Source organism: Clinocottus analis, unplaced genomic scaffold (assembly GCF_023055335.1).
Source record: "Clinocottus analis isolate CAN_PGR_092001 unplaced genomic scaffold, fCliAna1.0.p SCAF_20, whole genome shotgun sequence".
NCBI lineage: Eukaryota > Metazoa > Chordata > Actinopteri > Perciformes > Cottidae > Clinocottus > Clinocottus analis.
The window spans coordinates 10,955,502-10,969,425 of NW_027175932.1; the positions used below are offsets into that span (position 1 = coordinate 10,955,502).

Consider the following 13,924-nt stretch of genomic DNA (forward strand, 5'->3'; position numbering starts at 1 on the left):
TTGTAGATGTCAAAATAAAACTCAAGGTCAACTTTCCCCACAGTAGGAGGATACATGGGCCGCGTCATCAGACCTGGGCTTTTATTTTGACAAGTTAAGTCCTCTAACTTCCGGACTTAGTGTACTTTTTGTTCCCGACGGTTCTTACTTCCGCCTTTGAGCGCTCACTCATTTTTCATTGGTCGCGCCCCCGGCACGAGACGGCGATTGGTCGCGTGACGTACGTGACTAAGTATTCTGTAACTACTGTAAAACATGAAATATATATATATATATATATATATATATATATATATATATATATATATATATATATATATATATATATATATATATATATCTTTTTCTTTTTTTTTTTCAAATCATAAAGAGACTTTGTATCCGGGGAAAATGTATTGTTGGAAGCCACAGTGACTACATATAGTTAGTTGTATATAGTTTATTCGCATTCAGAGCTTGGTGAATACACATGAATTGACGCCTCCAAGTGGCGCGTGGAAGGATACTAGACGTGGTTGTTCCTCGCGCATCTCTCTGTATTTGAAGCAACAGCCTCGGTAGTAACGTGAACCATTAAGCTAACTGACGTTACTAACGTGAGGGCAGTTTTCACCACACTGAAGCGTCGGTTGGTTCGCCGTTACAGGCGCTGGGGATGAACTGGGTCGGGGGTAAGAGGTAAGAGAGGAGCGTTTACGTCCTCTTTCAATGAACAGACGAGTTAAACCATGTCACGTTAACGTTGTGACGTTTTTAATTGCAGGAACCGGTTTGTGGCGAAGAATGATGCAAAAAAACAAAGGGTGTGACAGCTCAATTCCCGTCCACAACTTTAAAAGTCCAAGCATTTAAACTCTAAATACGTCGAGCTTAACTGTTCTGGTGTTGCTGCTTTTTCTCCCCCAGGAGTTTTTTGAAAGGAGTAAAATGCAACACAAGATGAAGAACTTGGGGATGGCTGTGCAAGCATCCCCTCAAGGCACAGCCTCTGGGAGTATGGACCTGGTGACTTTGTTCATCGTCAACCAGATCGCTGCTCGGAAAGAAATTAAAGGTGAGAAACACAAACTAGTTGTTTAAATTATAAGTCAAAGTAAAAAAAAAAAATCAAACTAAAGTAGCTAAACGGGAGGAAAAATCAGTTCAGGAGAATAATGAATGGCAATGAATGTCTGAAAGCTAGTTAACATTATGTATCCGAATCAGAAGGTACATGCAATTAAAGTATATTCCAAATAGGACAACATCAAATACCATTGTTAAAATAGGAATTATCTGTGTCTCATCTATATGTGATGACAAATTCACCAATGTAAGTGCTCATCATACTCCCAATATGCAAAATGATATCAGTCAACAATGTGTTTTTCAGATCCTCCAAAAGTGCCAGTTCTTGGCAGCTATAAAAGAGGGTCAAAGCACAAGAGAAACGAGCCCCTGGTACTCCCAATGAGCCCCTGCTCTCCATCACAGCTGAGTCTGGTTGAGGGCGAGCATCAGTACAGGTACAACTGGAATATGGGTTGTATTGTCACATGGGATTTTGTCAGCATCCCCCTTAAATTAAATGTAATTCCCAAACTGCATGCTTATCTCCGAGTGATAGATACTGACTTTAAAACATTGTATTCAAGTGCTAAGTCCTGCAGGGCCTGTGAATTAAAGGAACAATAAGTAGTTTTTTTAGCCAGATAAAGCCAGTATCTTGCAGCCCATCACCGAATGCATTAACACCAAATGCCTTACCAACATTCATTGTGTATATCCTGTGTCAATGTCTAGTGCTCAAGAACAGAGAAAAAGAAAGCATGTTATTCCTCCAGGCTTCAAGTGCGGGCAGGTTAGTCGCTTTTTATATTGCACTTTTTTGGGGGGCCGTCTCACAAGCCAGCAGGGTTCTTGGATCAACTCGCATGGGCCGGATTGGGCCCTTTGATGTGGAGTTTGCATGTTCTCCCCTTGTGTGTTTGTGTCTTAGGTCCACAAGCCTCCTCCCACAATTTAAAGACATGCAGGTTATATATATATATATATGTGTATATATATATATATATATATATATATATATATATATATATATATATATATATATATATATATATATATATATATATATATATATATGTGACTATTTAAATGTTATCTTAATGGTGGTTCATCTTAGGAGAATTAGGTGTAAGGGGTTTAAAAGACAGCTGCATGGTGGTTTGGTGGCTGCACTGTCACCTCACAGCAAGAGGCGACCCGGTTCAATCCCCAATCCTGGGCGGGCCTTCTGTGTAGAGTTTGCAAGTTCTCCCTGTGGCAGCATGGGTTCCCTCCCACAGTCCAAAGACATGCAGCTTAGCTTAATGGTAGACTCTAACACATGCCTGTAGGTGTGAACGTGAGACTGGTTGTCTGTCTCTATAGGTGTGCAATAAACCAGCAACCTGTCTCGGGTGAACCCTGCCTTCGTCCAATGTTAGCTGGGATTGGCTTCAGCTCTCTCAAGATCCTAAATAGGTTTAGCGGTTTGGATAATGGAATAAAATGGTTAAAAAAGACACTTACTCTTCTGGCCCCCAGCTGTCACCAGTGATGGAGTCAGCTTTCTCAGACAACAGCGCGTCTGACTACCTGCCGCCCATGACCGACCCCCTCAGCCCCTTCTCCTCAACCTCATCAGCTTCAGGCCAAGGTGGTGTTTTTTTTATTTAGATCATACACTGAGAAATTACATTACACAATGGTGATTATGCATTTTAAATATGCAAGTCAAACTGGTTTCCTCAGGAATATTTCCCCTGCAGCTGAACCTCCAGCAGAGAAGCCAGACACAGCTCCCTCCCGTCTGGGACACCACAGGACTGGGCCACACCGAGGTAATGAAGAGACGATATCGTTTTTAGTTTTTATTCCACATTAATAAAATCAGATTATGCACACAGACATGGGGACTTTCAACTCCACATGTTGCTTCATATGCCTTACTTACTGTGTACAATGTGCAAATTACAATAAGAAGCTTCCAATGAGCTTTATGTTGTGTTGTCAAAGACAAAATGATCAGTGTTCAACACTTTGCAATTCACCGTAAAGTAACATTTTGCTTATGTAACAAATGCACACCTCAATTAAAGGTAAGAGTGCAAACTGCCGCATCAAATGTCACCGGAGGAAAGCTTTTGTTTTCAATAATGTCTGTTAATTCAAAGGCACAGAGTGGACAGCGTCACTACCTGAATCTAGTTTTGAAGTCTACAGAACACATCCGTAAATCACTGCTTAATTCAACAAAACAATCAACATGTATTTGTAGCATTTGTATGATATAAGCAACAATGAAAAGATGAGGGCTAGACCTACTTCTCTATGTCGGCAGACATGACAGCAGTAGTACTTTAGACTCGTCTTTGGTCCCTGACCAATAGCAGCTGTTGCTGGGCGCTAACTATGAGTGATTGATTATAAATATGTGACTGCGTCTTCCCAAATATGATGCTACTTTAATATCCAAACTGATTTTATTTTGCTAGTTCCAGCCTTACTCCCAGCCCAGAGACATGACGGACAGCATCCCTTGGTCCTGTAAACCAAACCCACCCCTCTACCAACTGGAGACCCCCACAGCAGCCCGAGGGCTGTTTAGAAGTCCAGAGCCAGAGTGAGAATGACACGAGAATTTCAATAAACTATTTCCTCTCTCTCTGCCATTTTGTAAGCACCAACATGCATATGTGTGTGTCATCACAGCAACACAGGGGCCTGGGACCAAGCAGGACATGAGGCCTCCTTCTCCCTCGGCCAATTAGAGGACAAGGAGCCCATGTTGGAGCTCACTTTCAACCAGTCAGAAACTGAGCAGCAGTTTCAGGGTGATGTCTTTTGGGGCTTCAGCACAGAAGACTGTGAAGGAGAAGGTGAATACTGATTGAAACTTTTCACACAACCACAGTGACCTTCCTTTTGAGGTTAGCATGACTTTAACTGTATTCAATATAAACACATTTTTATTCGGTCGGTACGTAATATTGCTGTTGTGGATTCTTTTTTCTTCTTTACAGTTTTTATTGCTGTTTCTACTGTTTATTTGTATTACTTTTTTATTTTACTGTGTGTCTCTGGTGTGCACTGCTGCTGTAATCCTGCAATTTCCCTACTGCGGGACTAATAAAGGATTACCCTTATTTTATCTTATGATACTTCGATTCCAGACTCACATTTTGGGAGAGGGACGTCAGCAGCGGCATCTTCAACAGCACAGTAGGTGTTAACACACAGTCAAAACTAAATCACTGACATGTAATAGTTTTGTTTTTATGTCGTCTTATTTTTCCTCCTCCCTGTCAGAACTGTCCCAGACTCACATTACATGGAAGTGGAGGGAAACCACAAAATACACGTGAGTGTGCCGAGTCAGCCTTTTATTGCCACCAGGTGGTGGAGTTTGTAACTGCCGTGAAAACCCAAACTGAATTTATAAAAAGAATGAAAAAGATAAAAATCATCTGGTCAATTCAGAAAATGAATTGTCTCCCGTTATCAGTAGGAGTTGTCGTGTGGAGCTTCTCACTGCTTCCTGCATCCTGATGGAGGAACACACGAGTCTGCTCTGCACCTCTGAAGTGGGCAGTTGCAGTTTTACATGTTAATTCTGTTTCATTCACAGCTCTCCAACTGCACTGACGGGAACTTTTGTAAGTTCCCCTTCGCCTCTCCAATTAAGCCACCCATTTATTGTGTCTGTGCCCGAGAAAAGACAATGAATTGAATAGATGTGTTGGGCGGGGGGGGTTTCTTCACTGCCGCAGCAGCATGTCTCGAGCACAACGGCGGCCACATGAATGGCTGTGAATACTCGTCAAGTTACTCTTGTAGCGGAGGTCACCCCAGTTCAGACTCAGATGACGTAAGTTAAGTTACACCTCCACGTTTTGTCCATCTTGCTGTCACACAGACTGCTGAGTCCCCTCAGGATTAAGTCAAAGCCACAGTAGAGTTTAGTTTAAATATTGCACCACATACTGAGTGGTTTTTGATTAAACTCAGAGTGTATACCATCACTGTGACAGAACATATCATCATGCAGGCAGACAAACACTCCTCCAATCAACACCTGTCAGCAATAGTCATATCCTACATTTCTTTTCTAACTGTGTTTTAGGATGAAGAATGCTGTCAGCCACGTCTTCATTCTGCCTCCTCGCATGTGGACCGAGCCTTTTGTGCCGACAGCCTCGACTCCTTCATGGTCTCACAGGGGAGTGGGAAACAAAGGCACGCCAAACCCAGGCCTATCACCCCGCTCCTGAAGCCCAGAATGCTCTTCAGAGAAAATCAGGAAGCTGTGGGGAACGCAGTGTTCCAAGTCAAAGCCTGGGGAAGTCCCGTCCAGCAGACGGGAAGCAACACTCCTCAGTTTGCATCCCCTGCAGCTCAAAGTCAGAGCTCAGAGCTGTGCGCGTGGAGGAAAACATCCGCTGGAACGCGGGACGCGGGAACTCAAACTGTCGGCAACGTCACCGCTGAGACGTGCGACGTCTCGACTCAGTGCAGCGCGGCTGCAGGAGCCGGTGGTGGGCTCAACTCCTGCCGGCCACCTGTCGATGTGTCGTTGCAGCATCCAGCCACAAGGAGGCAAACTGACACCGCTGCAGAGCCAAGAGCTCACACACCTTCATCAGGCAAGTGGTGGAGTGGAGAGAAGCACACGCCCTGGACCAAGAAGCAATCCAAGGAGCCATTCGTTGCTGGTTCAGGCAGCAGCTTCATAAACAAGTGCAGTGATGGCCGAGTGATCCTGCAGAGACCCATAAACCCCTTTCTAGACGCTCTGAGCGCGACTGATGGCGGAGAGATAACAGGTTGGTGAAAGACGCTGTCACTAAAGGAAGATAAAGGTTCATATTCACACCCTTTAATCTTTAAATGCTGCAAATTCCTCTGACAAATACAGAAAGGGAACACGGGTAGTTTGTTGATGTTCTATGCTGTTTCTGATTCAGGAGAGAAGAAGAGAGAGGGCAGGGATGAGAGAGGGCAACAAGAAAATGGCCGTCTGGTGAATGTTTCAAATGACGCGACGGAGGAGGTCACATCTGGGGCTCATGGACTCTCCAAAGAGGCCGAGACTCTTCAGGAAATAGCTGACATTTTGCTCCTGCTCAAACAGAAGAAGGAAGTGACGAAGTAAAGCGGAGGAATGGAGGAAACAAGCAGGAACCTGTTCATGCCTGTTCAGTGCATGCGTCTGCTTTTTTATCCAAAGCATTATTTAATATTTAAAAGTTAGCTTTAAGCATAGAAACCACACACATATATTCTCAGTGTTTGTTCAAAGAGACACAGTGAAATAAAGCCACAAAGCGTTGCTCCGATTCATAAGTTTATTTCTTTCTCCATATACATATTCAAGTGTTAAGATTTCATGAAGATATCCACTTTTTTTTATATAGAATATAAACTCTAGCAAAACATATACAGCTCGAACAATAATCAAATATACTATACAGCACTCTTTTTTTTTTTTAATTGGTATTTTTGTAGTTCCTCGTAAACTGTAGGAACACACATAATTGGTTCACATAGGGGAAAAAATTGCAACCATTACACCAGAAGGACACATTGAACGTCCCTCGCACCGCGGCAGAGGACCGGTGTTAACACAACTGGATGAACAGCTGAAACAATCAGGCTAAATATTTCGGTCAACACAAGTATCATTACACAATCTGTGTGATGGAGCTGCATCTGTGTGCGTTTTTCTTGACCTGTAATAATACTTCCAGTACAAAACTAGCTCGCGTGGTTTGAAGACAGCTCACCGCAGGTCAAATGAAAATGGAACATAAAACGAGACCTTCACATTTTGAAATCGTAGTCAGCTGCTTTTCTCCCCAACAACTTTGACGGGTCACTGAAAGTGTCATTGCATGGCGCCGCGGCGTTTGACGAGCGGCTTCTTGTTTGAAAAGGTTATTAAAAAGAGGTATTCTATTCGTAATTCATGATGGGTTCGGACCCACGAGTCAAAAATGACAGCAGTAACAGAGCAGCCTGTCAATGCGTTATTTACTGGTTTTGTTTCAATACACAAAGTTACTCCGTGGTCTATTTTCCAAACAGTTTTTGTTGTTGCTGCAATAGAAACCTATGTGTGTTTGACTTAACAAGGTGCCACCTCACACGATCATTACAAAACAACTTCGGCAAACTACGCTAAAGCCAACTGGAGAACCATGTGAATGATATGCTCTGCTATTTGTACATAAGGCTATGGAGGAAGACAAACATACATGAAATCATGGTAAAAAAAAAAAAAAGAATTACATTCATCACATGTGAAATACAAATACATGTCAAATAATACATTAATTTAAATAAAAAGCTATGTAGATCTAATAACATTTGTAATACATCCACTTCAGGGATTTGGACTGAAAATCGGTCATTATGGACCTTCACAATACACAGGCACTAATAATATCATGTGTGGGATGGAAAGGAATACTTTGAATACAAGTCAAGTCTCAGTGTAAAACCAGCTGACCTCAGTCTGTGTCTATCACACGGGGTCCTCGTGAAGGTGTGCAGGCCGTCCTCTCCGTAGTTACAGAGCAAACGGAGACAATGCAGAAGCAATACTTTGTTGCAAAAATAACATTTCAATAAATAAACACAAACAATAGAGAGATAACTTGTATTCCTTTCAGTGCTACTAGATTGAAGAGTTTTATTTAGGCACCAACTGACAATACCAGTTTTCTAAACTTGGACAATATACTCTGTACATCTCTGGTGTTTGCTTCTCATAAAAATATACCACAAACGAAGACTGCCATCAGGTGAGGGACTGACACTAGTGCGCTACGCTACAAGCTTCAACGACATGGAACTGAGACGTGTGTCATAGAGAAAGGCATAATGGTACGATGGAGGAGGGGGAGGAGGGGGGGGGATGTGTCACAGCTGCTGCTGTGGCAACACAAGTTTTGTGGATGCAAAAAGCCCGGCGCTCAAGACCACGTTCACTAGAACTTTCCTCAGTGGAAATGTATCCTGGCGTGCTGCTGTGTGATGGCGGAGTTTGACTTTTCACACTGCACAACGTCGTATGTAAATCATGAATTCTATTTAGTCAACGAATGTACAAAATATTAGGAACACATCTCACTGACACCGAGCTGCAGCCTCTTATTTTGTAAAAGCACGTCGTCGTTGCCGGTACTTCACGAGAGAGGAATGCCGCTTGCTTGTTTGTACATGCGTGTTCAACAGTCGTGTGTTTCACTCGGTCCGTGATGCGTGGAAAAGGTTTCTAAGCCCGTCGTAGTTTAGATATTTGTAGTGCATGGTTGAAAATTCGGCAGGTTTGACTCCGGTTCGCCCCGAATTCAGAGAACAGGCCGACGTGTCGTTGGCTCGTCGTCGCTTTGACTGAATTGGAAGTGAACGCGCTCTCGTCCCGATCCTAGCGAAAAGGCCTTTGAAACTGTGATTCCTAACTCCTAACCACCGCTGGCTCCTCAGCTCACACATAAAAAAAAACAAACATTACATTTCACTCTGCATGTTTAGGTAATCACCGAAGCTAACCAAGCCCTCAGTCCCCGCCCCCCCACACTCCCTAGTCCACGTCGGACGCGTCGTTGTCCGATAGATGGTAGTTTGAGCCTTTGACTCGGATGTACTCGACCTGCCGCCCCTCGTCCGAATCGGAGGCGCCGCAGGAGCAGAGCTGGTTTTCGAACAGCGCTTCGATCTCCTCAAGGCGGCGGCCTTTGGTCTCCGGCAGGCAGCCGTAGATGAAGAAGAAACCCAGCAAAGCCATGCTGGAGTAGAGGAAGAAAGCTCCTGGGGAGGCGAGATCAAAGAACACAGCGTTACGCCGGGAACACACGGACGTTTTTCACTCATCGACACGAGGAAAAGAAAAGAAACACTGGTGCCGACAGCTGATCCCGACGCCAGGTGATGTCGCATGCTGGCTGCACACACACCTCCAAGGAAAGTGTGTGTTTGTGTGCTGACAAATGAACGGGTTTGAATTATTACTTTCAGGTTCCCCGTCACCATAGGATAACTTTACGGCAACAATCTCCTGCCACAAAGAGACACAAGCATGGATATACGAGTACATACAGAGACACAGAGTGAGAGGTTTAATGAGATTTCCTGACCGCTGTGACCTCTATTCTCTCTCTGTCAAAGTAGAACGATATTTCAAAGTGCATTTGTTCTACAGCAGCATCATTGTGATTTATATTTCCCAGGCTTTTACGCCTTTTCTTCGTTCTCGGCAAACGATTCTTATAAACCGGAACGCGGGTCGATCATTAACCCGCTGCATCTCAGGATGCCCCCTCCCACCCCCCCCTCCACCTTCTGATGGATCGTTGCCATACGCCGCGAAAGGTCAGTTCCTTCCTGTCTGAGGAGAAACCTGCTGTTGAGCCACCCCGATGAGGAGGTATGGATGGAGCAAAGGTTGGAAACACTTCAGGGTATCAATCAGCCGCTGCTTTCGACGTATGGGCAGGATGTAAGTTGCACAAGATCGACTGAGAGAGAGTTTGCAGAAGGCGCAGTGGGTCGAGGGCTGACGGCATCGGTGGCTGGCGGTAACTGTTGCCGACAGGAGTGTTGAGTCTGATTGAAATTGGATATTCTCCACACAACAACAAAAAAAAAATCAAAGATTCAAAGCTCTAATTGGTTCCATAGCTCTGCAGCTCCAGACACTAACCATAGTAGGTGAAGTACTGAGCCAGGTGCAGGAAGGTGAGCGACACCAGGATGTTGAAGGTCCAGTTGACTCCGGCTGCGCAGGCGTTGCCCGTGCTCCTCGCCCACAGCGGGTAGATCTCAGAGTTGATGGTCCACGGCATTGGGCCCATCCCTGAGAGAGGTTATGAGAGAACGGACACACGGGTTGACAGCCTTCATGGACCTCGTGGTGAGAGAGGTATTTACAGGGATGTAGAAGGAGGACCGCTCTCATTAGCATAGCAACGTGAACAAAAACAACACGTTTTAGTGCCACTGGAATGACAGGTGTACCTGGAGCGAACGCAGCCAGGTAGAGGATCAGACCCAGTAACACCAGCCAGGAGTAGGAGGTGGGACAGTAGTTGTAGGCCCAGAAGGTCTGATCTCTCATCAGGCTGCTGTTGGAGCATCTGGAAACAGGCACACAATGTCATCATCAACCAAAACGTAAATCCATATTCAGACCATGTGTTGCCAACGTGTTCTCTCCCACCACAGCGCGGCAGCCCCCCCCCCCCCCCCCCTTACATCCCCAACACTCACTTACTCACGCGGCCGGCCCGTGACTCACCTGCCCCATGCCGCTTGCTCGGTGGAGGCCTTATCGACCGGCACGCAGGAGGAGGCGAGCAGCGCCGAGGCGTTCTCGCGGTAGCAGAAGCCACACCCGGGGTCCAGCATGCACGGCTCACACAGCCTGCGAGACAAACGGCAGAGACTCAACACCATCAAATGGCACTTGGAGAACGGTACGGAGTAGCACTCCAACTCTAAACATATGCATGTCCGCCTCTACTGCTTCACAAGACGGGGCTGTAACAGAAAGCGGCGTTCCACCCCCTCTAATTGAGACGTGCCTCATTACCCGAATTAAATTAATGTAAGGACTGTTCCCCGCATGCAGGAAGTGATAAATCAAAAGCACAATACAAATGGTGCGGGATTAACTGTATTACATGTCTATCCCTCTGTTTTATCTGTGCCTTTGTGCTCCAGTCTGTTATGTGATGAGCCGTTTTATTCACAAGGGCACATCGCAGCGCCGTCAGATTTGTTGTTGTTGTTGTTGTTGTTGTTGTTGTTGTTGTTGTGATCCTGATGGAGGTGCATGAAATGTGCGTCTTGTTTCAGATAGTCTATTTTCTGCCGGCTGCAGCCTCTTTGTGTGCAGGGCACCTTGCTTGGATTTCACACTGAGGTCAAGTAGAGGAAAATAAAGCCTTGTATTAGTACCGGAGGGGAGGCAGAGGGAAACAGTGAGGGACGAGCAACGTTGCCGTTTGAAAATGTCTATTATGTTGGTCTTTTTATATAAATACCCTATATATAGGGTTGTTTTGTTGTTCGCAAAGTTCCGCAGTGCAAAGCTTCGGAGATCTGACTCCTATACCAGAGTGTAGGCTAACACTAGCAGCTTCTCTTTGTACCATTTTCATACGTTTGAACGTCGTGACACTTGACTTATTAGCGCCACGATACACAACAAAAGAAAATGCGGCTCATCCACTTGCGTGTCTTCTCGCGTGGCATCATGTGTGCATCCCCCACCTGCGGACCCCTAAAAGGACGTCCCGCCCACAAAGAGCGCGAGAGGCCTGTGGTGGCTCTGGTGCCGTGGTCAGTGAGGGGATATGTGGGCTCGCGTCGGAGTAAAGTGAACTCAATGAAGCCACTACAGCGCGGTAAAAGCACTCATCCCTTCAAATTACCTGTGTGTTTGCGTGCGGCGGCGTGCGTGGGCGCTGGACAGTAAGTCCATTAGGCGTTGTTTGTTGTTTCTGATGAAAGAGCGCCGGCGCACACGAGCCTCGTCTCGTGGAAGTGAGAGTAAATTGGGACACAAAGGCATCTGATCTCTGGCTCGCGCGGAAAGCAGCGCGGCCTCGGCCCCCGGGAGCGTGCGTTTGCCCTTTTGTGGGCGACGATGAAGTGAATAGCAGCTGATTGAGTCCCAAAGGAGCGGAGCATTGTTAAGGCGCAAAAGACGGGGACAGAGTTTAACTCGCCGTGTTTGCAGTGCCGCTGCTGTGGCGACCCATTGTTTTACCCTGTTGCTCATAAATCAATCGGAGGAAACACAGAATTAATGTTGTCTTCAATAATATATGAGCTTTCCAGTGAGGAAAGGGCACGAATCCGACCTGCGTGTACGTACGTACGTACATCCTGGCGTTCGTCCTCACCTCGGCATCAATGTACGCGGGAACGCTTGCATAATATCTTCGGGGCGAAATTTTCTTTTAGACGCGTTTTATCCACCACCGAAGGTGCTCTTCTGGATTTGATATTCCGACACGGCAAAGCGTTGAGTGCTTTTGCAAAGAGCAGACGTGCTCTGCGGTGAATGGGGGTCTTGGCGTCGCTCTCTGCTTCCTTCTAGACCTGTGCACAATGTGTCATAATGACGAACCCCAGCCAAGAGCTGGGGGGACGAGAATAAATCAGCTAATCGCTAATTGAGATGGCGATTAGCCGTGGGAGTAATTTCAAGTCATGAGTAGAGAACATATAGTTTTTTTAATTAGTATATTTGCTCATGGGTTGTAATGAAGGGAGATGTTCATTGTTTCATGGCGGAGGAGCCAGTGGCAGCCGCGGTAGATCGATGGGAGCTAAATGACGAGTATGTACTTACTGGTATTTGGAGCAGGTGGAGTTGGCCATTGATGGGTCTAATGGGTGGAAGGTGACAGGAGGACTGTGCTGGGAGGTCATCAGGAAACCGATGGCCAGCAGACTCAAGCTCAAACATGTCCCTGTCCAGAGAATCACAACCACGTGAACATTGCAGGGAAATGACCGCCGGTGGACATCGTGGACATTTTTTTAAAGGACTGACCTATGATGCTGCCCAAGGTGAGCTTCCTGCGGCCCACTCTCTCCACCAGCCACACGCCCAGCAGGGTGAACAGGAAGTTGGTGAGCGTGGCGAGTCCGGCCAGCCAGATCGCCAGCCTGTCGTCCCGCACCCCGGACATCTGCAGGATGGTGGCGCTGTAGTACCTGTGGGACACGGAGACAGAAGGATTTGTCCAGTCAAAGACTAGCAAGACAGAAAGGACCCTTCTGGTTTATTACAACTTGGCAATTAAACCTCAACGTTTACTAAAGGTGATGAATCAGTATCACCTCTTCCACATTTATTAAAATACATAAATATGTTTGCAGTAATAATACACAGGTTTCAAAGCGATATTCTGAAAAATGAACATACAACCAAACAGAATCTCTCATCTTGAGAGCAAAACCCTCATCCACCAATCACAGCCTCTCTGCTGGAGCACCAGCCACTCATGTGAGGATCTGCTATAAATAGACTCTCACCAGTCACTTTCAATGGCTCTTACCCCCCTGGTCTCATACAGAATAATTATACTCTGGCACCATGTTGCTCCACGTAGGCAGATTACCTCCAATCATCATCAACAAGGCTCAAACCAGACTGCGGTCAACAGCTGCACGGCGTCCGTTTCCAACTTCAATTATGATATTGTGTGACAAAGATAAAGGCACGAAAACATGACGGCTGAACAGACGCACACACCTGCGAGGGCTCTGTTCAGGGTGATAAAAAGTTACGGACGGCTTTATTATCCACGTGCGAAACCCATAGATGGATCAGCCAATGAGTGTGCTGAAGGGACACACACACATAGATACAAATATATGCGTGCGAACACACTCAAAAACACACTCACACAAAAGAAATGAGTTGATTTTGGAGCAGCAGCAGGAGTAAAAACACTATTTCTGTTCTCAGCAGTGCAGCCTGCTGTGTTCCATCTCCAGCCCTGCATCCTACTGATTACAGCACGCGCACACACACACACACACACACACACACACACACACACACACACACACACACACACACACACACACACACACAGTGACTAAAAGCCTACAAAAACAACTAATTCTTTCTGACCACTGCGCCAAAACTTCTTGTGTTAAAAGCATCTTAAATATCACTTAAAAAGCCCCCAAAAGGACACTCAATGGGGGGGGGGGGGGGCTGTCTAATTCCTGAGTATATCCATCCTCTGGCCCCCCGCTATACTCAGAGTCCTCTTGAGAAAAAGGGTTAAGTTGTTTTTCTAGTAACAGGAAAGTGAATTTGCTGTTTGCCGGGCAAAAGGCGGCCTTGGGAACAGATTTCTGCCGAGTCATTTCT

General features: G+C 45.8%; 2 protein-coding genes across 4 annotated transcripts in view; one reads left to right on the forward strand and one right to left on the reverse strand.

Moving 5' to 3' along the window:
- The first annotated feature begins 418 nt into the window (after positions 1 to 418).
- LOC137791641 (uncharacterized) lies at positions 419 to 6,352 on the forward strand. Of its 3 annotated transcripts, none has more exons than XM_068586739.1 (15): positions 419 to 678; positions 764 to 803; positions 907 to 1,054; positions 1,373 to 1,505; positions 1,783 to 1,840; positions 2,569 to 2,680; positions 2,776 to 2,864; positions 3,519 to 3,646; positions 3,736 to 3,902; positions 4,197 to 4,245; positions 4,333 to 4,384; positions 4,652 to 4,679; positions 4,758 to 4,891; positions 5,147 to 5,846; positions 5,988 to 6,352. In XM_068586739.1, the coding sequence occupies exons 1-15, from the start codon at positions 656 to 658 to the stop codon at positions 6,173 to 6,175; spliced, it is 2,049 nt and encodes a 682-aa protein (XP_068442840.1). In that variant the 5' UTR covers positions 419 to 655; the 3' UTR covers positions 6,176 to 6,352. The 3 variants fall into 3 exon arrangements, with proteins under 3 accessions (XP_068442840.1, XP_068442841.1, XP_068442842.1); XM_068586740.1 differs by having other exon boundaries at positions 420 to 678; positions 4,794 to 4,891; XM_068586741.1 differs by having other exon boundaries at positions 420 to 678; positions 4,797 to 4,891.
- A 9-nt stretch (positions 6,353 to 6,361) lies between these two features.
- The window catches only part of LOC137791642 (proton myo-inositol cotransporter), a 51,083-nt gene continuing 43,520 nt past the window's right edge, over positions 6,362 to 13,924 (reverse strand). The window contains exons 5-10 of the mRNA XM_068586742.1: positions 12,590 to 12,753; positions 12,386 to 12,506; positions 10,322 to 10,447; positions 10,042 to 10,160; positions 9,728 to 9,880; positions 6,362 to 8,835 (exon numbers count right to left, since the gene is read on the reverse strand). Coding sequence (XP_068442843.1) covers positions 8,609 to 8,835; positions 9,728 to 9,880; positions 10,042 to 10,160; positions 10,322 to 10,447; positions 12,386 to 12,506; positions 12,590 to 12,753 — 910 coding nt within the window. The 3' untranslated portion in view covers positions 6,362 to 8,608. The remainder of the gene's footprint in view (positions 8,836 to 9,727; positions 9,881 to 10,041; positions 10,161 to 10,321; positions 10,448 to 12,385; positions 12,507 to 12,589; positions 12,754 to 13,924) is intronic.